Here is a 24,234-nt window from a genome sequence, read left to right on the forward strand (position 1 = left end):
ATTTTCAGAGTTTACCGTCATAAGGTTCTGGTTTCAGCCCTAACAGATCAATGCAGACACAAACACCCCAAAATTAACATGACACTAAGCTGTGAAAATTGTTAAGATGCAAAGAATCAAGGTAACATCCGCAGCAGGAAGTGTAATAAATGCTAGAGGGAATAAAACATATTCCAGCATTGAGCACCTTGTCCTGTGATTATCAGCCCTTGTTTTCTGTTAGACAAACACTAAGTGCCAGGTGTAACCTATATTAATACTGAAATATTGATTACCAGTTGAAGACATTTTTTCCATGTCATAAATTAAATTATTTAAATAGAATAAAAAATATGGGAGGGAGATTTATCTTACACTCTGTGATAAAGATTCATTTATTAATGAAAAGTATAATTGTTTTAACTATTCTGTAGCATTTTTGGAGTAAAACATGAAAACAGATCAAAACTTTGCAATCAGATACTTCAAAAAATCTTTTCACTAGATACCAAATACTACGAAGTATCTATGTGAACAGTACAAACCAGGAGAACCAGCACAAACTGAGTACTCACCCCAATCGCTACTCTTTTTACCAAAATAATACTTCAGGCTAAACAAATTTAAACATGTCAGAATCATAATACAATCTAAAAAAAAATACCAAAAATGTTTATTTTTCATTCACGATCTGAAAACTTTCTAAAAGACATTGTTAAGTATACGGGACGGTGCCGGGTATAAGCCTATCCTTGTGATTGATGAAAGCCTTTTTTCCATTATTGAATTTTGGGAAATTTGTCTCAGATTTGTGGCACTGTATGTTCATTGTAATGCCTTTCAGGAACATAATAACACACTACAAGGTACCAAGACTGATAACAAAATGAAACATGTTATAATTTTTTGTTAAGGTGGGGTTTATGGGTAATTTCACCTGTATCTTTCTATTTGCCTGTAATTTCACATACAAAAATGACATAACACTGAGCAGCAACACTGCATATAGCTTATGGTCTCCTTTTAGACACAGGGAGGGCACATTGATTAATCCAACCATCCATCCATATTCTGTAACCACTTGTCCTATTCAGGATCACGGGAGACCCGAAGCCTATCCCAGAGGCTACAGGCGCAAGGCAGGGAACAACCCAGGATGATATGCTAAGCCATCACAGGGCACACTCGTGCCAATCACTCACACATGCAATCCTACAAGCAATTTTTTACTCCAATTCACCTTAGCATGTTTTTGGACCGGAGTACCCAGAGGAAACCCCATGACAATATGTGCCTTGTTGCCACCAACATGATGCCGGTGCTGGACTTTCTCCAAATTCGGAACTAGTTCCATACTTTTCCACTGCAAAAAAACTTGCCCTCAGTCAGAGAAAACGGCTCCAGTATGTCACTACAGAAAAGGCACAGAATTTGGCATCATAACATCACCGAAAGTGAGACGGAGTATCACGTCCAAACCTACCGCATACCTAGAAAATTCAATCCATAACCCGTATAGTTTTGTTTAATATTGCCGGTACTGCCAGTCAAACAACTTGCCAACTTATTAGCAGAATAATGTTACGAAAAATTTATCTGCTGACCAATTAATAATAATAAAGTACAATTATGCTGCAATTAAATAAAATACTGTGATACTAGAGTGGCAAAGACATAATAATGCAGTCTGCAAAGTTCAGTTTTTCAGCATTATTGGGTGATCCTTAAAAGCAAAACAGTAAAACAGTGAGCGAGAATAAACTAAAGCACACAAACAGGGGAGCCTTTACGGGGACAAAATGTTGTAAAATAGCTTAAAATTGTATGGACTGTATTTTCTGAAAATTAGATATTTTTCATAGAATATAACTTGCACTAAAACACTAAAAACACTAAAATTCATATAAATAATGCAACGTTGGATTGTTTTTTTTTATTCTGTGAAAAACGAAAGATTGATCTACTGGACAGATGTAATAATAAAGCATAAATAGCAGGTCAAATAAATAAAATATGAGGCGGACTGCAACGTTCAGTTTTTAGCAGACTTTTATTTTGCAATTTTTTAAAACCCAGCGGTAAAACAGCGAGCGAGAATAAACTCACACATACAGATGGATACAGCCTTTATGGATACAAAACTGGGTACAGGCAATAGAGACAGTGCCTGTATTTGAATTTTATTTTTTGATTCAGCAACTTATAAAAACTTCAAAACAGATCGAAAAAAAAAACGAAATACAGATTAACCTTTACTTCACTTTCAGTTCTGCCTACGTGACATTTCTGTTCTGTTCTTGTTCAAAACCAGTGGAAACGCATGCAGGTTCTCAAAAGGTACCAAGTGAGAACCAGCCCAGCACCGGCACTGTGTTGGTGGAAATGAGGCAATGGGGAGAACATGTAAACTCCACACACATGGGACCCTGGCTGAGACTCAAGTCCAGGTTCCAGAGGTGTGAGGCAACAGTGCTAACCACTGCACCACCATGCCACCCCAGAATCCAAAAATTCATATTTTATAATGAGAACCAGTCTATTACATTAAATTTAATGCATCAGTGTTACTACTTTGTAAATTTCAGCCATTCACCTTGTCTCTCTGTACCCATGTCAAAAAAAAAAGAATCAAAAAACATGGGAGGAGGAACAATGCATTTCTGCTTGCATTAACTTTGTGATCACTCAATCTTTGAATTAGCATAGCGTTGCTTTCTTCTACATTATTAGTGTACCATGAGAAAGGCAGGAGAATCACGAATGCATAACAAATACCCTTTGTTCCACAAGTGGTCCTTGAAATGCTCTCAGTGCATGTTTCATTCTGCACGGCTCACTTTTGCTGTTGTGTATCTGAAGGGGACAGCGCTGGGTGTGGGCTGCACCCCACTTCGATGTTTAAAAAGTTCTATATTGATACTGTAATCGTTTTTCTCTTATATCACTGACATATCTAATGGAAAATATAGAAAAGAGGCAGGGGGTAGTTCTGAATTCTGATTCATACATATTCTCTGGATGGTATTTAAATTTTTTTTTGTTAACAGCAGTTTCAGCATCCATTCCAGGAGGGCTTGGAAGTGTCCACCCCAGGTCTGAAAACCCTGCTGGTAGATAAGTGAACTGCAGCAGCCTGATACATAGCAAAAAATACAATATAAATTCCCGGCATACATACAGTAATATACTGAGAGAAACTGGGGCTGCGGTAGCACAGAGAACGGGGTCCATGCAGGTAGCCGCAAACTAGGCTTTTGTGCATTGGAGGAGAAATCAGACCTGTGGCCACATATCAGTGAACAGGTGTAATTCTGAGACTGAATAACCTGAAGAGCCTTGACAGCCAAACAAAGATACTGAGAGAGAATGGGGGTAGCTGTACTGTACAAAGTCACAGCAGCGTTTCTATAACATGCTCAGAGAAGGGAAAAGCCAGCATTAAAAAAATCAAAAGGAAAAATAATGCATTTACAAAATTGCCAGCAAAACAAACGTCATTGTTTTAGCTCCTAAAACACTTTCGTGTACTTTATGAAATATATTGACGACCCTATTAAGTACAAATAGTTCATAGCATCAAAATACAGAACAAAACTGCTTATAGGCCAATACGAAGCTCTTTTGCTTGACATTTTTGCCATCCTACTACACCTTGTTTACAAGGCAGACAAAAGAAAATATTGGCTTTGTATTTACTGACAATATTACTGTAGTCTTATATAATCCTTGGTTTTTGTGATCTCCAAGACAGCACGTCCCACACACACAGCAGTTAAAATGGGTCGCCTTCCACAATATATGATCCACGGTGTTTTTCTGACAGCAATCAAAAGTCGGGAATCATAATTTATACAGTTTCCAATCAGAGGCAACTTGTAACTACAAGGGGAAGACTGATGTTCGCATAAGTCCTTTGACATTCGTTACTCCTGCAAGTCCTACAAGTTGGCATCCTGATGATCTCTGCACCTGACTGAGCCCACCAGCTACAACAATGTCAATGTCAGGCAGGAACACAGGCCAGTCCTTGACTGTTATAACCTCTGTCCTTCTATTGACACCATCATGTACCTGGGGCATAAATCACTGGTGTAATGAAGCCCACGCGGGCTGCAGGCATGGCTGCGCCTGGCAGCCGCAACATATCGTGGGGCAGTAAAGTGCCCCCATGTGCTCCCTCTGATTTGATTCATCGCTCCTCTGCTACGCTGCAGGATCAGAAGAGGATGAAAGACGGAGATGGCTGACTGAAAGGTCAGGAAACAAATTCAATACTCAGAAGCGTGGCAGGTAGCTTGAAGCCGAACCACCCTCTCCTAGAAGCACCCTAAACTCGTGTCCCTTGCCCAATCAAGTTAACACACTAGGAAAATGTCTGATCTCAGGATCAAATGATGCAAGGTTGCATTTTAAAGACTGCATCTGAATGATGCAGTAATATGTGAAAAATATCGCATCAGCCTGGTTTCATTCGGAGTTCTTTCAAGTAAATGTGGTGTTTTAAGTGACACACATATATACATATAAATGACACGATAAAAGATGTGTTGAATATTTTAAACTTAGCACGAGAGCATAATATCTATAATTTTTACATTCGTTTTAAATGGCTGACTTTTAATGTACATTGAATATTTGCAGAGTATATTGTCTCACCCTTGGCCCATTCTTTCGGGTAATATAATTTCTTAGAATCTAGCATGGATTTAGAAATCAATGAAAAGAACATAAAAGGTATAATGCTTACTCCTCAAAACAGATAAAATCTGACCAGTTCTGTATCACAAAATATAACAACGAGATATCACAAAACAGAATTTCATAGTAAAAAGTTTTTAGAATAAGCCCTGCTTTAAAATGTGCCAACATTTGACTGAACGAGAAAGCTATTTTAAGAAAAATTCAGCTGGTAAAAGTTACACTCATTGTATACTGGATAACACTATAATTATTAAGCAAAATTCAGATCTTCCCATACAACAAATGAACTGCAATAACGAGCAAGTCATAAGGCAAATGCCTTACTGTGTGAAGTTCAGCATGGAAGGTCTTAACCCATCAGATTTGTTGTCTTGTCACTGCCCTAATTTTACCTGAAGTCTTTCAACAGGTGTGTGACACACACATACTAATATATATATATATATATATATATATATATATATATATATATATATATATATATATATATATATATCCTCAAGGTATATTTCAATACTTTAATCAAGGTCACCCTAATTTATTTCATGCTTTCATGCATACATTAACCATATCCAGCCATCAGTTTCCTTCTTCCAGTCATCTCTGTACTTACACATTACAGGCAGACGTGCATCTTCCGTTTCTCTAATGCTCCGGAGTTCGCGATTTCCTCCGCAAACGTCCCTATTCTTCCGACGGAATACAAGACGTGGAGAGGCGAGTACAATCACCATTGCAACATAATCGCGACTCATCGCGCATCATCTACTCGGGATTCTGCTACAAAAAGCACTGCGCCAAAACAAATGAATTCATTGAGGTTTTTTGGCATCGAAAGGTCCGGAACACGAGCAAGAAAACGGTGTTTGATATTATGAAACTGACACCTAAAACAACGTGAATATCTGCGCACCTGAAATGTTCAAGTCGAACCCACATTTACTTGTCTTTTGTATACATTTTTAGACGATGTTTATATGAATTTCGCTATTATACGTCACTTTCATGTAAATATTAAATAACATGCACATTACACGCTACTTCAAAATTACATTAGAAGCATCGCTGTCATCACTTATGTAATATCTGGCGTAACTGTTTGCGTTTTAACTGTCAAAGAAGATTTCATAAATTCTTTCTAATGAAACATATGATAAATACATCCTACCAAGGAAAACTACATCGTTATCTTAAACATTTCACCAACAAATTATGGCTTAGACATGGATTTTAAATTAATTAACGGAGCCAGTGTGATTACTGTTATTAGCAGTATACGATCTAGAATTTAAAATATATATATAAAATTACTAAAATGTTCTTTTCAGTTAGACAAGCAGTTATCTAAAGTCACCTTTTTAGTGAACAGATTTGGTTCAAGTATGTTATTAATAATATTAAACGATTGACGAATAGCTTTATTATGTTAATTGAATTTTAAAATGTCGTGTTGTGAACTATTTCAGTTTAATGGGACATTTAAAATGAATTATACTGCAGCCTTGGGTAATATAACTGTAAATCACAAAACTTACCAGGATGAGATTCGGCCCTGAGGAGCACGAAGGATGAGAAAATTAAAGAGGAGATCCACCAACACGATTCCAGTAGTCTCCGCATGTCACAATACTCATCGAGAGTGAAAGGCAACAGCTGACAAAGTGTAAAAAAAATTACTAGATAAAGGAAATTTTAAAAATCAAAACAAGTAAACACGTGTCAGTGTAATGAACTTTGTTACAAGCTTCGGTTTTGTTAAATATTTTAAATATCACCGGCAGATGAACAAGTTTTCTTCTCAAAATCTCCCTAATGCAAGCAGTTCCTTCAAATTCGGAGATTAAATGTCAGGCACGATCGTGCATACAGCCCTTTCAGTTCGTTTAGCGGGGATGCAGAGGACAGTTCTCTGCTTAGCTGTGTTCGTCTATGCAGGACGGAGATGCAGCGCTTCTTGCAATAACAGAAAGGGAATTGTTAGAGCTGCGCTGGAAGCTTCCCATTCTTCCATCCAGGAAGTAACTAACATGTGAGCCCGGGTCTGGCAGCGACTTTAAAAATCCTAGATGAAGGGGAGGGGAGGGGATGGAGAATCGGAGCGCATCCCCGGGATCCTAGCGCCGAAGAATAAGGGTAGCCGCACGCTGCTGAGTGTACACGCGCTGTATTTAATTTTTACAGCCATGTAGAGAATCTATAACTGAAATGCATTATGTATTAATAGCTATAAATAACAATTATAACTAAGCATAAGGTTTGGGGAGTGAAACATAAAACCTAGAATGATCCTGAAGCTGTGAAAATATACTTCTACATGATTTATTCAATAAGAATTTACCACAGTGGCTTTGGTACCGATCGAATTTGTTTCTGGAATTTTTACTTCGGTTACATTATGACTCATTATACCTGTCGGACAAATATGGTATATGCGGGTTCATTTTATTTATGCAATCGATCACTCATTCATTCAATCCCCCATTTATTCTGTCAGACCGTTTATTTCATCCATTCATTCAGTCTTTGTAGTTTTGGCAGTAAACATTATGCACATTAGAAATCGATATGGAAGATAAATTCTATCACATTTCACTGTAAGTAATTCGGTGCAGAAAATCTTGTCAAGAATATTTTATGTTCAGTCGAAATATCACTAGGCCTATACAGATATATAAATATCTAAAAATATACATTACTGGCTAGTACGTGGCTGAGCACATGACTGTTTATAACATGACCACATAAGTAGCTAAATTTGTTTTTGACCTATGGAGACTTTTATGAAACTACAAAATACTTGGGAACACGCATAGCTTCAGTTTAATAGGACACTGTTGAAAATGTGTGATTTAACATTTACACCTATAACTACAAATCTACACTATACACCTAAATGTGACAAATGTGACAAAAAAGTGATTAAAAATAAGAAGAGAAAATAATTATTGTCAGCCCTGTGTTGGCCTTCATTAGCTTGGCAGGTTCTGAAACACCACTTGGCTCAAAACTTTTGATATTGATGTGAAAATGTGTTGTTTTTTTTCCCCAGAATTCTTTTACTCACAGCTAAGAAACCCAAGGTCTTTTGAAGGTATTCATTCCCTTACTGAAGAAAAAACACTATACTATTTTCTAAGGACATGCTATTAATCAAATTAACTTGTGAGAAATACAGTTAGTTTTTGACTGCTTTTTATCTGTGCATTTAGGAAACAAACCCGTCTTCCAGTGTACAGTAGTAGTAATTCAGTCTTTGGTATTTGAACCTGTGTTTGTTTGGTCATAAAACCAGAGCCTTTAACAAGCACCACCATCTGCCAGCCCACTACACCACCTGTTATCAGGTTTTCTTGACTCACAGAACTCCAGAACTGTGAAATGTCCAGGTTCTTGTTTGTAGGATGCCAAAAGCAACGGGAAAACACTTTCGTTTTTGCGGGTGATTTTTTCCCCTGGATTTAGACAAAATATCACATTTTATCTCACATTTCATAAGAAATTATGGGACTTGTTCTATATCTATTTATACCAAGAATCCTGCCATAGCATTTTGTTTCCTTAACTTTTAAAAGTTACCTGGAAAAGTAAATGTGTTTTGTACTCCATACTTCTTTGTCAGTGAATTATCTCATTCCAAAAACTTGCTACCCAAGCAACAACACAGGGTGCAACCCTAACCTTAACCGACACACAATATTAGGGGCACGTATGTTGAAGAAAAGGGGCGGGATCAAAATCGACAACAAAGAGCTATGGAGCAAAAGTGCTACAGTGCTTCTTAGCCCCCTGCCCCTACATATTTAAAAGATTAATATACAAATCTTATTTATGAACTTCTGCTCAATTTAATAATGAATGCTAGTTACTGTATATGCGGTTTAGGAAGGTAAGGCATGTCGTTTTTCTCATAATAACAGTCCAGTCCCAGCACTTTCTCCTAAACACATAAAATAACACACCCATATGGCCAGCATTATTATTTAATGGTTTTCCTGCCTCTCACTATGCATCCTTGAATCTGCAAAAAATACTGCTAGTACCATTTTATATTTATAAAATATGGCATTAATATGGAGTTGTCCTCTGACCTCTCATGCTAAATTAATACAGTACACTAGGTTTTTTATTCTACATGTCCTGGTATTGCATCATTAGTCTATCATCTGTTCAATGGTGAGTCAATGTCGTTTCATCAATGGAAATTCAGATGAATATGTAATTTATGAAAAATTCATTACCGCATGTTCAGCGACATATTTCTATCCACAATGCATCCAACTTCTATAAATGCAGCTGAAAATTTTTGGCTCTTTCATCCAATTTGTTGTCAGATTATTTATTATATAAAATGGTTAATAGTGTGTTAGACTTCTCAGAAAGGGTTCTTTGAGAAAAAAAGTATGATGAAGAATATAGTTTACTTAACTTCATGAGAAACTACAAAGAACATGCTAGCATGTGTGCCATTAAATGCATGAGTATACAAACTTACAACCTGTGAGGTCTATTCTCTCATCAGGAGCTTAGGTCAAAAAAGCACTTAAAACGCTAAAAAGTCATAATTCCAAGAAATGAAGTCGCAATTTTTGAGAAATAAAGCCACAGTTATGAAAAAGAGTCTTTTTTATGTAGTGGAAACAGGCTTCCATGCAATTTACATACATATATCAATACATGCTTTTTTTATTCTCCTTAATTCCCAGAATGGAAATTGAAGAAACAATTAATAATTATATAAAAGGATGTTTTGCGGGGAAAAAAAAAGAAAAAAATCTGCTTGGCCAGATTGTTTTATTTCACAAAGTTTCATATGAAATCGATAAGGTACATTTAAACATCTGTCAATAGCAGCAGACCACCATCTGCACCAGTCTGCACTCATGTATATCATATATGTGTTAGTTCAAATAAACCTAGACTGTCGATGCTGGCATTTCGTGAATGTGTTTCAGACATTTTATTACAGTACATACACCGATCAGCCAGAGCATTAAAACCACTGACAGGTGATGTGAATAACATTGATTATCTCGTTACAGTGGCACCTGTCACAGGTGCCATTATATATTAGGCAAGTGAACAGTCAGTTCTGAAAGTTAATGTATTGGAAGCAGGAAAAATGGGGAAGTGTAAGAATCAGAGCGCCTTTGACTAGGGCCAAATTGAGATAGACAACTGCATCAGAGCATCTCCAAAGCAGTAGATTTTAAGGGGTGTTCCCAGTATGCAGAGGCCAGTACCTACCAAAAGTGGTCCACAAAAGGCCATTTGGTGAGATGGCAATGGGGCCCTGGGGGGACATGATGAAACTTTTGGAAATGAAAGCAAGAAACATCAACGAGGCAACGGGAAGAAGACCGACATGCAAAACAAGGACAAAGACGCCAACCAGGACACCAACTGGCAAAGCACAGGGAAAACAGACACACACATGGGCACCAGAGACGGAAATACAGAACCTAACAGAGGAACGGGGAGCAAACACAGGGGGCGCTAATCCAGGGGACAAAGAGGGAAGGGCGGGGGCAACTTGGGTGCCAGAGGGTACCCTGGTGGGCGGAAGGCAGGAGCTTCAGGGGCTCACGGACAACCACGAGGCCGTCAGTGACTGCGACGAAGGGGCTGAGGGGACACCGAAGGGGGCGAGGAGGAAGGCAGAGGGACTGCTAGAAGAGGGAGGCGAAGGGGACACTGGAGGAGGCGAGGAAGGAGCAGAAGCCGCAGCAGGCAAAGGCAAAGCTACAACCCAGGGAAACTGCAGGCAACTGACGAGGCGTTGGAGGCAGGACCACAGGTGACCAACAAGTCACCACAGGTGTAACTGCAGCTGACCATCGAGCAGGAGCCAGGGGGACCACAGGCGACCACTAAGCTGAAGCAAGGGGGACCGAAGGCGAGCCGGGGAACGGGGCGGGTGGGATCCAACCCCGGTGGAGGTGTTCTCTCCCTCTGCGGGATATTAAGAGTCAAGGACCAGGCTGGGATCTGCCATGCTGGGGTGGTGGTTGGGGTGACCCACCAGAGGAGTTCATTGGGGCAGTCATCAGGGAAATCCCAGAGGGGTCCCACTCGAGCTCCCCCTCCATCTCCACACAACTTCTTCAGGGTCTCTGCGGTGTTCTTCAGTTCTTGAGATAAGGAAGTCGGGGTAAGAGTGGTAAGCTCTCCTCGAATCTGTAGAAGGAGAGAGGCAGCTTCCGAAGAGTTCCGCACTTCCAGATCTTCCATCACCCGCCATTACAAACCCTGAAGGGCAAAAAAGTTCTTTGCCAGGGTCTTGGGCGTAGGCGAAGCAGCAGGGAGATGAACCTGGGGGGCAGGCAGCAGCAGCTGGTGTTGTGAAATGGTAATGAAATGAATGTACCTGAGTATGGTGTGCAGTTTAAACGTTGTTTGTGATTTTCAATTTTCCCTGTAGTTGACCACGGAGAAGTGGATCAGCTGATACCGGGGTACGACTGACTGTACACCCTTCTCATTTAGCATTTCATTGTATCTCACTTTCCAGTTACTTTCTGTTTATATTTTAAATTTACAGTGTTTTTTAATATTTTTATTATTCTATATTTTTATTGTAGGTCCAGTGTTGTAACCCATTGTATTTGGTAGGATTTTTCTTCTTCTTCTTCTTCTTCTTCTTCTTCTTCTTCTTATTATTATTATTATTATTATTATTATTATTATTATTATTATTAGCCAGTGGTTATTCATTTCAGTAACATTGTTGAGTGCTTTATTTGCCTTTCAGTGGACCTGCTCTCTAACTCCTACTTTGCTCAGGAGCCTTGTGGTGAAACCACTGTCCCACTTCAACTGGATAAACTTTTACTTTCCAGCCTTGATCCTCTGTTTCTGCTGCAAGGTTAGCATTTTGCAGTTCATTCCATTTGAATGCCTCATCCACAGCATCCTTGCAAGGGACCGTCAGCTCAAAGATGAAGACGCGCCAACAAGAGTTGGACCACAGAACTAGATCTGGTCGCACGTTGGTCACTGCAATTTTGAATGGAAAAGGTCAACACATTTTCCAGGCCTTTGCTGTGTTCAGTGGGCATGAGTCAGAATTAGAGAGGTTATCCCCATTTTCTCATCTTCCTGGATGAAGAATGGTGGTTGGGGGATCATTGTCTGGGAATTCAGAGGCATGACATGGTGGTTATTCTCTTGTGCTCAATTTTAGCTACCCAACACCTCAGCAGCTGTTTGTTACAGCCAAGTATGATGTGTGTGGGCGTTGCCAGAACTGCACACAGAGGACAGGCTGGAACCTCTCACATCTGGAAATTTTACTTTGTGGGAGAAGGCACAACATCAGACATGGCTCTGATAATGAAGCTAAGCTTGTTTGATTCCATGCTCCACAGCTCACTGCATGAGATTTCCCTTGCTTTGGCTAGTGATTGGAAGTGAAATTTCCATACGGCCCTATGCTGCTAAGACACCTCAGAAGCCCAAGCCTCCTCACTTGTCTGTTCACTAATCTCTCCAACCGATTTGCATAAGATAAGGTGACCTCATAGACTGGTAATTGGCCACCTCAGGTGTATCAGCAATCCAAACTGAAAGCACTAAAGCTTCACCTTCCCTGGTATAGCAGTGTTGTTAATATGCTTGAGGCCACTGAATGTACCTAAGTTGTTCTACCTGCTAAAGTATTTGAGATCTGCATTGTACCATCAACCAAGGCTTTGATGAAGTTCTCTGGGATAGTTGGTATGGGCCCATCGTTAATGTAGAACCTTTCACTGGTGAGCCAACTTTTGACAATGAAAATACTACAGGATTTAATAATAATAATCGATACTTTATTGATCCCGTAGGGAAAGTGTCTTTACGCCTCCCACAACTTCCTCTTTTGTTCATAGAGGAAGTTGTCTGCGAAGGACTGCCAACCATAGTGGCGCCCAGGGAGCTGGGGGTTAAGGGCCTCGCTCAAGGACCCACAGGCTGAGGCTAGGTTTGAACCTGCGACCTTCTGATTACAGCCACACAGGCTTAGCCCACAGAGCCACACACTGCTCCCCTTTATTAGGTTTGATCTCAATCTGGACCGAATGAAAGTTTCTCTGGAGCTTTTCTAACACGTTTTTGTTGTTTTTATTGTGGTGATGTCATCCATGTATGCGCTGATTGGAAGAAAAAGCAATTTATTCTTCAACCGTTCCCATCCAACCAACCACCTTAATGCAAAGATGATTAACTCTATTTCCTTGGAAAATGCCAGGAGAGAAATGGTACAGCCCACCATTTTGCCTTTCACCAAGTACTGCCAGGCGGTGGTGTTGCCCTGTGTTTTAATGCAGAACTGGAAATCCTGAAAGTAAGCTTTAGCTAGCTTTGTAATGCTTTCTGGGACCTTGAAAAATTTAAAAGCTGTCCATAACATTGTGTGAGGCATCAATCGAAAGACTGGCTGGATGTAGGAAAACCATGTGTAGGTCTCTCAATTACTTCTTGACAGTTTTTATCTAGTGTCTTATGGACATTTGCATGTTCCAGTCATTCTGAGAAATCGCATATTCCTGCTTTCCACACTTATATATTGACAACATTATTACTCTGCAAGAATGCTAAGAGTCGTTGAGCCACAACACAGAAGAAGATCTTTCCTTTCATATTCAATAGACCAATATATCAGAACTGGTTGATTATTGAGGAGTTCTTTTCATTGGGAATTAGGATCCCTCCTGGGTTTTGCATGCTTTAAGGTATAATGCCTTTAACTCATTCCACTTTTATTAGCTTCTAGAGGTCTTTCAGGATGCCGGGGCTATTCTTATTGATTCGACCTGTATACAGAATGCCATTGGGACTGGGGCAGATGCTGATCTTGCACAATGCTGTGCTTTCTACCTCATTCCATGTACGTTCTCAAATAGGTGAATTGCTGGCATATCATGTCGAATGGTGACTGGATTATACTTCTGATTGCCAGAGTAGGTTTTCCTGTGGTGCTCCTACATCCTTACAGGTACTCTAAGGATTCGACTCTTCTCCTTGGAAAAGATGCTTTTGACGAACTTGTAATATACACTTCACTCATTAGAACATACGGTAACACTTTACAGTGGTACAAATCATATTCTTAAGTAATGCTTAATTATTTCATGACTCATGATGATTTACTGGATGAATTAAGACAAGATGTATTATGAATTCGTGTTGCTCACCATTAAATAATAATGAAGTCACAATGACTATGTGACTACTTCACAATTACTAGAATATAAGTTAAGAAGTGTTAATTTACAGTTACGTCATTCATTAATTGATGTGATTGAGTGCAATGAGTTAACCTCATTTCCTGACACCTTAAGAGACATGTTAGTGACAGACATTAGAACCAATGGGTCTTAGCATCCTTACCCACCTCCCATGCCTCAGGTTTGAATACAGTGTTATATTGTGCTTGTCCACATAATGCAGGTTACATCCACAATCATTAATTTCGTGTCCATGCATTTCATTAGCCTGTCTGTTAGTATAACAATACCTATCAATTAGACATAACTGTAGCATACGGATTATTTTGTGATTTAAAATTATATAGAATGTGGTTGATATGGATGGATGTACAGGTACAGTCATTGGTAGAAGTCAATTAAAACTGGTTCATGTTTAATCTGTGTTATTACATATTTATTTGGCTACAAGGTTATTATGACCAACACCGACGACAGCAGCTGTTTTTTGTGTGTTCAAGTGGCTGTGCATTTTCTGACTGACACGACTGACTGCAGTTTATCGCTAACAGGTGATATGGAGGTATTGCGTTCTGCATGCATACTTTTTGCTAATAGGAGAGGTGTCAATGGCAACAATAGGTACACTATTGGAGCTATGCAAGATAGCGCAGGATTATAATGCGATACTGGAACTTAAACGACAATACTTTAACTTAAACATTGAGAGACCGAGTCGTTTGTGGATTAATAATGACCCAATCCATGCATTTATTATCAGAAACAAATCTCACATTCGACCCAAATCATTGAAAATTTCACTGCCAGTAGAGTCAGCAAGTAAAACACGCAACATTTACAAAATAAAGTTACAGCTCTTCTGTGTCACAAATTGACGAGAAGCGCAGAGAGCGGAGACCGCGGTTGCAGATGGAAGGAGCGATTTTCCTGAAATTAGTACATGCTACAGATGCAAAGGAGGGAACCATGCAGCAGTGGACTGTAGGTGTAAGACAGAAAAATGTCTTGTGGAAAGATTGGTCATATCGCGAGAGCCCTTTGGACATAACAGAGTAAAAGTGGAGAAAAGAAAGTTAATAAAAGCAGTGCTGGAAAGCGAAGGAAATAAGAATTAGTCCTGCAAAGTAAAGGATGATGATAGTCATGGTGAAAGTGATAGGCAAGATGAAGCATTCAAACTGGCCTGTATTAAACACAGTGTGGGACAGATGAGCAATAAAATTAGCGGGAAAGTGGATACATATACTGCTGACATGGAGGTTAATGGCAAAATAGTTTGTTTGGAAGTTGACACTGGATGCAATCTGACTGTTATGAATGAAACTGAAAATTTCCAGGAAACATGGGGGGAAACAAAAGGACCACCACTGAAGATGACTGATATTAACCTTGAGACATATGCAGGTCAGCCTATTAAAGTAATACACACAGCTGAAGCTGATGTTAACTATCTGGGGAAAAGAAAAAAATGCCACTTGTGGTAGTCAGAGGCAGTGGACCTAACCTCTTAGGATGAGGATGGTTAGAAGAAATCTGTTTAGGGTGGGATCAGGTAAGACGGACAAAGCAGGTGCACCATGTAAAAAGTGCGAGTACTGGTAAGCAATGAAGAGGTTTTCAAAGAAGATTTGGGTACTTTACGAGGGGTCCAAGCTTAAATTCATGCATCTCCTGATACTGTGCCTAGATTCTACCGACCACGATCAGTGCCATATGCAATGTGTGTGAAAGTGAACCAGGAAACAGACAGATTGAAAAATAAAGGCATCATTGTTCCAGTGAAGTTCCAGTGGCCTGCTGCAGTGGTCCCCATTTTGAAACTGGACAGGTCCATTAGACACTGCAGAGACAAAAAGGTGACAGTGAATAGAACTGCACTCTTGGAGCAGTGCCCCATGCCATGCCTGGAATATCTTTTTATGACACTGTCTGGGAGAGAATGCAGTTTTCAAAACTAGACATGAGCCATGCATGCCAGCAAGTGATGGTACTGTCTGTACTTAAATGCTGGGAGTATTAGAAACAAAATTCATGATTGATAGGCTTTTATTTAATCAGAATCTCACGACATTACAGGTATAACAGAAACATGGTTGAGTGACGACAGAGAAGAATATAATATGGATGGTTACATGCTGTTCTGCAGGGTCCAGATGGGCAAGAAGGGAGGTGGTATTGCAGTATATGTAAAAGAAAAGGGAACTGAATGATAATAATAAAAGTACAGAAGCTAAATGGGTAAAACTAGATGCTAAAAACTCAAATAGCTTAATTGTTGGTGCTTGTTATAGAGTGTCTAATGTAATTTCAGAGGAAAGCAGAATGTTGTATGATGATATCAGGATTATGAGTAATGAAAATGATGTGGTGGTTATGGGTGATTTTAATTTACCTGGGATACAGTGGGACATAATCTCAATCATATGTCTAGTGGCCAGGCATGGACCATTAATGGCTGAGCTGAATTTGCAAATTTTGACCTTTAAAGATGGAACGAAGAAACCAGATTGTCCTGTGCCTACTCAGCTAAAGAATCACACCAAGGGTCACCACAGGATTGTCTCCAGCCAAAGTGACGATGGCTTGGAGGTTAAGGTCAACATTTGATTTGCTTCAACCTGACATGACGGCCAACATGCAGGAGAAACAGGTTCAACAGAAACAAGGTCATGACAAGAACACCCAAATGGGCAGTTTCTCGCCTGGCCTGGTGATGAAGTCTATGTGTGAAATTACAGCTGTGGTTCTAGGTGGGTTCCTGAGGTGATAACTAGCTGCATGGATCCCTTCTCCTATGCAGTACTCAACGGTACTGGAAAAACCTTAAAATACCATGTGTCACTTTGCTGATGATCTAGAACTGGACACCATTTTTTGAGCAGGTGAGGAGTGAGGTTATGGGGGGGTACAGAATTTAATGGTGGATTCAGAGGAAAGCCAGGATTATTGATGATGCTCCAGAAGCAGGTTTCCCACCTCCCTGCCATGGAACACCTCTTTAAAATACTGGAAATTCTTGGAATGAATGGAAAATAGAACTGCTCAGATGACAGAGGACTGTAGTTCACTCACATGCTTTTCTAGTAGGGAGATAAAAAAATTGACCCAATCAGACTCGTAAGGTAACTCTGTAGTGTTGTGTTGAATGAACAGTTTGCACTTGCATCAGGGAACCACAGTAATGTTCTAATGTCTCAGGGTCAAGAAGATGTGTGATGGTCTGGGAGTCTCGGGCATGGCAGTGGAAATGGCAGATGTGTGATGGTCTGGGAGTCTTGGACATGACAGTGGAAAAGGCAGATGTGTGATGGTCTGGGAGTCTTGGGCATTACAGTGGAAATGGCAGATGTGTGATGGTCTGGGAGTCTCGGGCATTACAGTGGAAATGGCAATGGACTGAGGAGTCACTGCTGTGTTATTTCTTAGGGATCCAGATGCAGAGCACACAAATGTCAAAAACAAGCCACGGGAAATTTAATAAGAGGTATAAGCTGGAGCCAATAAGCCAAAAGATCTGTCCTGAGAGTTCAGGGAAAGGCAGGTACATGTGCAGACACAGGAAAGTGGAAAAGAGAGGGATTTGGAAACACACAGAGGATCCAGGATCACAAGCAGACAGAAGTGATGGCTGAGTGAGACTTCTGGTAGAAACAGAGGTGAGAGAGAATAACGCTCTGCAGTTGCATATGGGTCAATAGAGTGATTAGACCAGTTTCATGGAACTGGGTGATCAGAGGAATGAGTTGCAGCTGTAAGTATTCTGGGATGTGAGAATGGCAAAGGGGACATGACTGTGGTGCTGGCTGTGAATCAGAGCTGGTCTTACAGCACTCACAAACTCCTACATTGTTCTTAATACTTAGGGATATTTCAGCTTAAGTTTGCAGGGTTGATCTACACCCAATTTAATGATTTCTGAGTTTGGGAACATTTTTTCTATTGTAATAAAGTCAGAATGCTGTTACAAGTATTAGCATGTGAGTAAACGTTAACACTGGTCAGAATTACAAAGAAATCTCACATGGTAAATAAAGTGGTCTACAGTTATTAATAAGTTGTCAGGGTTATTTCCTGTCCAACCTGAAGAGAAAACTTTTCCCCATTTGGCCAGCAGGCATCGCTGGTCCTTCAGTTTCCCCACTCTTTCTCATAGCCCTTCAGCCATAGTGTGTTCCCCTGCTACCTGGGCTGCTGCGTAGCTCAGTGGGTTGAGCATGTGCTCAGAGCCTGAAAACTCTCCAATTATGGGTTTGAGGCTGGCCAAGAACCAGCCTCGTCTGTTTTGTTTGATTATTTGTTTCTGTTTTTCCCTAGTGTACTTAATTTTCTTTTTTTCCCTGTTAAGCTGTGCCTTGATTATGTACTGTTCTGCTTTAATTATTGCATTGTATCTTTAGTATGTGGTTCATGTTTCCTAGTATCAGTATCTGTTGTGTTTCCTAGTTTCTGTGTTCCCTGTTTCTTAATTTCTGTGTTGTTTCTGATTCTACCTATTGCTTGTTGTGATGTGCTTTCATTGATTAGTTACTTTGGTTATTATTCTCACCTGTCATCATGTCTTGTTAGCCTTGTGTGTATTTAAGTGCCTGATCCTGCTCTTTTCTCTAGTCCGACATTGTGTTATGTTACTGCGTGGTTGTTACTCTATTCCTTTTCCTTGTTCTGCTCTCTGTGTTGCTCTGCTCGGCAGTTGCTATTCTATGATTTCTTGTAGTTAGTTGTTTTCTCTTTGCTTTTCCTGTTTGCTTTTTTTGACCCCTTGCGGTCCGTTTATTTTGTGCCTTCCCCGTTGCGTTCAGTTTCCTTAACAAAAACCTGTTGTCTCGCCAGCCGCTCCATGGATCGTTATCTTTTCCCCACCTGCACCATCCCCTGCCATGACATAAGCAGGGCTAGGTCAGGTGAGCAGGATTTAAAAAGAACTCCCACATCACTGGATCAACCTTGATTAATAGAGAAATGAAGTCCAGTGACGCAGTCCACTTTGTAACAATGCAAAACCTAGATTAGTCCACTGCAGAATCGTGAAGTCAGTTAGCATTGTTTTCATAAAACAAAAAGTGAAAGAGAGCCTTGTGCTTTTTGCAGCATATAAATAGCTGTAGTTCATTGATTTTGTCAGAGAATTACGTGTTAGAAAAAAAAAAAAAAAAAAAAAAAAAAAATATAAATATATATTTATATTTATTTATATATATATAAAAAATTTTCATCCATAGGGGCAGCATGGTGGTGCAGTGGTTAGCACTGTTGCCTCACGCCTCTGGGATCTGGGTTCGAGTCTCCGCCTGGGTCACATGTGTGCTGAGTTTGCATGTTCTCCCCATGTCGTCATGGGGTTTCCTCCAAGTACTCCGGTTTCCCCCCCACAGTCCAAAAACATGCTGAGGCTAATTGGAGTTGCTAAATTGCCCGTAGGTGTGCATGTGTGAGTGAATGGTGTGTGAGTGTGCCCTGCGATGGGCTGGCCCCCCATCCTGGGTTGTTTCCTGCCCATTGATTCCGGGATAGGCTCCGGACCCCCCGCGACCCAGTACGATAGGCGGTTTGGAAAATGGATGGTTGGATTTTCATCCATACTGAAAATGATATTGTTCTTATTTGGGTACTACATTTATGGTTATGCCTGCTTTCATATATGGTTTATACAGTACATAAACGGTATATGATCATACATGATACATATTGATATATGGCCATATATGTATTGTATATGTATTCTCAGTGCAACATACTAAACTTATATGGTGAATGTTAAATAAGAGTCATATGTATTTTTACAAGACTTTTTCACATGGGAATATCCATGAAGTTGCCAACTCCCAGGATAAACCACGGCCACATCTCTTAATAACGACACCTATTCCAGATACAGATAATTTTGTTGGCTGAACACGTTCAGATAATCCTGCACTTGCTTACTCCTAGTTTTTATTCCTCAGATAGCCAAAAAATGTATGCAGGATCAATAATCAGGAAAAATGTCAGAAGCTGTTCTGTAACAGAACAGAATCACAATCCAAAAGGCAACATTGAAAATTCAGACATAGGTTCAGAAAACACAGGTAACGGAGACCAGAGAAATCAGGAACCACTCAGCAAGGAGAATAATGCACAATCTACTGCTGATGTTATGTTCGAAACTGAGGCTGACGCATAACATCTGAGGCTTGTATCATTTTTAGAAAATCACTTGATGACAAACAAAGCATTGCTTCCAAGACGGACATTTTATTGATTTGCTTTGAGTTTTGAATTCTTGTTACAAGGAAGTGAAGCCACACATTTTTTTGGGTAGTTTTGGTTGGTTTGAGGATTTTGAGTGTCGTGTCGAGGCTGCTACTGAGAGCTGAAATTTTATATATATACATATATATATATATATATATATATATATATATATATATATATTTTTTTTTTTTTTTTTTTTTTTTCAAAGATGTGCTAAAATAGTATGGGCAGATTTCTTGGTACCCCTAAAGAATCTATTTATCAGAAATCAGAATCGGAAACCAGAAGGAAAATCAAAATCAAATCAGAATCAAGTATTTTTTTTTTCCTTGCATTATACAGTACCAGTGGTTCACAAACTCGGTCCTCAGGCCCCACTGCCCTGCTTGTTTTCCAGCTATCCTGCCCCACACACAAATCCCAGCTGTCTTTCAGCTTTTGATTGACTGAACACACCTGATCACTCCTGTATCAAAACACTGTCCTGAAGTCCATATCAGGAGAACACCATAGTGAACGGAGCTTCATAAGCTCATACTGTTTTGAAACGTTTCAGTTGTTTTGCTTCATTCTGTCTCAGTCTGATTGCAGTTGAACAGATTTCGTTTCTTACTAAAATACTCGATATAATTACATATTTTTTTCTACATTTTTTACATTTAACAATAAGTATAAAATTGTAACTAATAATAATAATCATGCAAAATCTTTGAAACTGTAATTATAAGCTTATGAAATAGACATTGCACATCTATCCATTCATCCATTTTCTGTAACCACTGGTCCTATTCAGGGTCGCAGGGTGCAAGGCAGGAAACAATCCAAGAAGGCACCAACACATCACAGGACACACTTACGCATCATTCACTCACACGTTCATATCTAGGGCCAGTTTGGTAATTCCATTTAATTTCAGCATGTTTTCCTCGACTGTGGGGGAAGTACCTGGAGGAAATCCCACGACGACAAGGAGAGAACATGCAGACTCCATACCTATGGAGCCATGGCATCAGACCCAGTAGTATTCAATTAGCATTTACTGAATACTGAATATGCCTTTAAAAATAGCACATGCACTCTCATTTGCACATTTCTCCAAGACAGCGTCCATGCAGGCCACAATATGTTTCTGTGATGCAATGGTTCGAATTCTTTGAAAGAACAAAATTGTTTGTAAATCATTTGTCTCAATTGTCTCTATCTCGCAGAAGCCCCATTTCTGCCATCACTATATCCACCAGTAAGTGTCACTAGTGTACATTGTGTTAAATGAAGCTTCAATTAATGAACCTCTGGGCAAAACATTTGGCTGTAAGCCTCAATGCTTCAGAAAGAGTCATTTCACCATCATATATTAAATATACAGATCTGAGTCTAGGGGATATTTGAAGATAATCTTTGAAGTATATTTGGTTGCACTGAAGATCCAGACAGGCTCCTGGACACTGGAGTCGAGCATATGACGCTAGCTTTGCAAATTAGCGGGCTAATGTTTACAAATATTTCTTACAGTAATACTGCATTAATTGTTATTTAGTTATTTTTTAGTTTTCATATTTAAATATTTATATCATGCCTTAGCTGGCTAAAACTAACAGGATGATAAAATATGCACTGGAATTTAATAATTTTGCTACTGGGCTCATTCAGTAAAAAGTGCTGACTGACATGCAATTTGTTTACTAATCATCAGGCTACTGTTTGTTTTTTTTTACTTGCCCTTCAATTAAATAACCGGCCACAGATGAGTGGGCAAGCTGAATTTCCAGCCAAAATGAGTTTTCCATCCATACATCTTCCAACCCCCTATTTTGGGTCCAGAATAATTAATTTAAAAATATCTCTAATAAGATGAAAATTTAGGGACAAATGTAATGGGCAGCATCTTCAATGTACAGCTGCCCTCAGTGTTACTGGAATTGCCCCTACTCACACAAAAGACATTTTAACATTCTAGCACGGAATTCATTTCTGAAGAAGGATAGGGCAATGACCAACAGTGCAAGATTGTCTCCAGTCGTGTGGCAATTACAATGAAAAAAATATATCACAATGGAAGAAGCATGCAGGCATTCTAGTGGACAGCTTTGGTGCATCACACGGCACCAGTCATTCTCAGCGCAGGAGAGAGACTCTGACCCTGAAGGCCAAAAGACCAGTAAAACATCACCACATGGGACTGCCAGGGATAAACATAATGTAAAACACTAAGCTTTCCTGAAGTGTTTGACTGCTCTGGCTTTCTAATATGCCAAGGATGTAGCAGCGCTATGCCAATATTAGACCCTTAAAGCTATACCTTCAGATTCTGTCTTGCTTGCTGGATAATCCATGGTGAGTCATCGGGCCCCACAGATCTGGCTAGAAAAATAAGAACATAATGTAAAAGCGCCAATTAAATCAACATGACATGATGTACTGTTTTGATTTTGGCTACTTTATGTGTTAAAAACATGTTAATATAACACAGAGACACCCTGAGGAGGATCCTTTGTTTCTTCCATTTTCAATTAGAACCAGAGTGATGCTATTTTATATGAATGTACAGCAAAAATATTCTTATAACTTATTATATATGCTGAATACAGGAAAATGCCTGCAAGGGACCCATACCATTTTTTAGTGATGAATCTAGAAAATGGTCTGTAGTTCCCACACACAATGGCTGATACATAAGTCAAACAGTATTGACATTTCTTATTGGCATCTCCAGAAGTTCCTGCTTAAGAAATAAATGTAGACGCATTATCATTACATGTATATCTATGAATTAAATGTACAATTCTTGGACATCAGCTCTGCTTTCAATACAAATCAACCAAGATCTACTCTGTGAGAAGCTCAGGATCTCTGACGAGAGGCAGAAGCCGCAGGGGCAGCAGGTGACCGCGAGGCTGGAGCAGGAGGGACCTTCGGCGAGAGCGAGGGAGGAGCCGGACGGAATGGCGAAGGTGGCAAAGAGGAAGGCAGAGGGACTGGTAGAGGGGGCAAGGAGGGAGATGGAGGGGATGCTGGCGGAGGAGAGGATGGAGCAGAAGCTCCGGCAAGTGAAGGCGTAGCCACAGCCGGCTAAAGCATAGGTAACCAACGAGTCAGAGACAGGGGACCCGCAGGCGACCAGCGAGGCGTCGGAGGCGCGGATGTCCCTCTGCGGATATTTGCGCTTGCACTCGATGTAGACCAGGAGCCCAGAGGGGTCAGCCTAGCTGAAAAGCGAACCAATTTCCCTTAGTGTAATCTTGTGGGGGACATATGACAGTTCATCAGAATGGATGTCTGCCGGGCCCGTGGTGGTGGGTGTGGCTGTGAGAGGTGTGGTAATGAATTCAAATTATTGAGCTAGGTCAGCTGATATCCGAACCAAATAAAACTAGTTGGAACTTGTTCTGTATCAACCCAGGTATCATGAATGAACATTGCCAGACAGTTGGTGGGTTACCCCTGCCAGATACGCCCAAAAAGACCGCACTCAAAATTGAGCTAGATCAGCTTACATCCGAACTGAATGAAACTAGCTGGAATTTGCCATTCACACCTGGGCACATCCTCCTCTCCTTTTATGGTGCTGATGGGGATGTATCTGGATCCTGTTTCACCACTGCATTGTTCATCAAATTACCATGCTATTTAGAATGCGAATAGCGTTCTTCAGGTGAGGGCAGCACTACATGCCCCCAATGCAGGTAAAACAAAGAAATGGTTCACATTTTTGCCAATTTTAAAAACTTTAATATTTACGACAATGGACGTTTTGAAAAGAAGACAGATTACGGATTTAGTCAGCGTTTTTTTTTTCTTCACGTTTCTACAATTAGAAACCAACCTGGAGAAGTTCACTCCGGATACCACAGATCCCTGTGGCCTTCCCTACCCCCGTCTGATTCACCACCCGTGCAATCTCTAGTCACTCTTTTAACACACAGTTTACTCTGCTGCCGTCAGGTCGCAGATACAGGACTCTGAAATGGAAACGGGCTCACAAGAGTTTCGTCCCCACTGCCATAGCTGCACTTAACTTGCCACATTAATTTTGTACCCATCAAATCCCTGCTACTAATTGTGTGTGTATTGTGTGTATATGTTTATGTGTGCAAGTCTCTGAGGAACAGGTTCAGCTGTA

At 40.1% G+C, this 24,234-nt stretch overlaps 1 protein-coding gene across 2 annotated transcripts in view; it reads right to left on the bottom strand.

The window, feature by feature from the left end:
• The window catches only part of LOC125745413 (receptor-type tyrosine-protein phosphatase gamma-like), a 159,441-nt gene extending 152,738 nt beyond the window's left edge, over positions 1 to 6,703 (bottom strand). For both annotated transcript variants that reach the window (XM_049018286.1, XM_049018287.1), the window contains exon 1: positions 6,216 to 6,703. In XM_049018286.1, the coding sequence (XP_048874243.1) occupies positions 6,216 to 6,300 (85 nt within the window). In that variant the 5' untranslated portion in view covers positions 6,301 to 6,703. The remainder of the gene's footprint in view (positions 1 to 6,215) is intronic.
• Between the last annotated feature and the right edge of the window lie 17,531 nt (positions 6,704 to 24,234).

Source organism: Brienomyrus brachyistius, chromosome 6, assembly GCF_023856365.1.
Source record: "Brienomyrus brachyistius isolate T26 chromosome 6, BBRACH_0.4, whole genome shotgun sequence".
Taxonomy (NCBI): Eukaryota; Metazoa; Chordata; class Actinopteri; order Osteoglossiformes; family Mormyridae; genus Brienomyrus; species Brienomyrus brachyistius.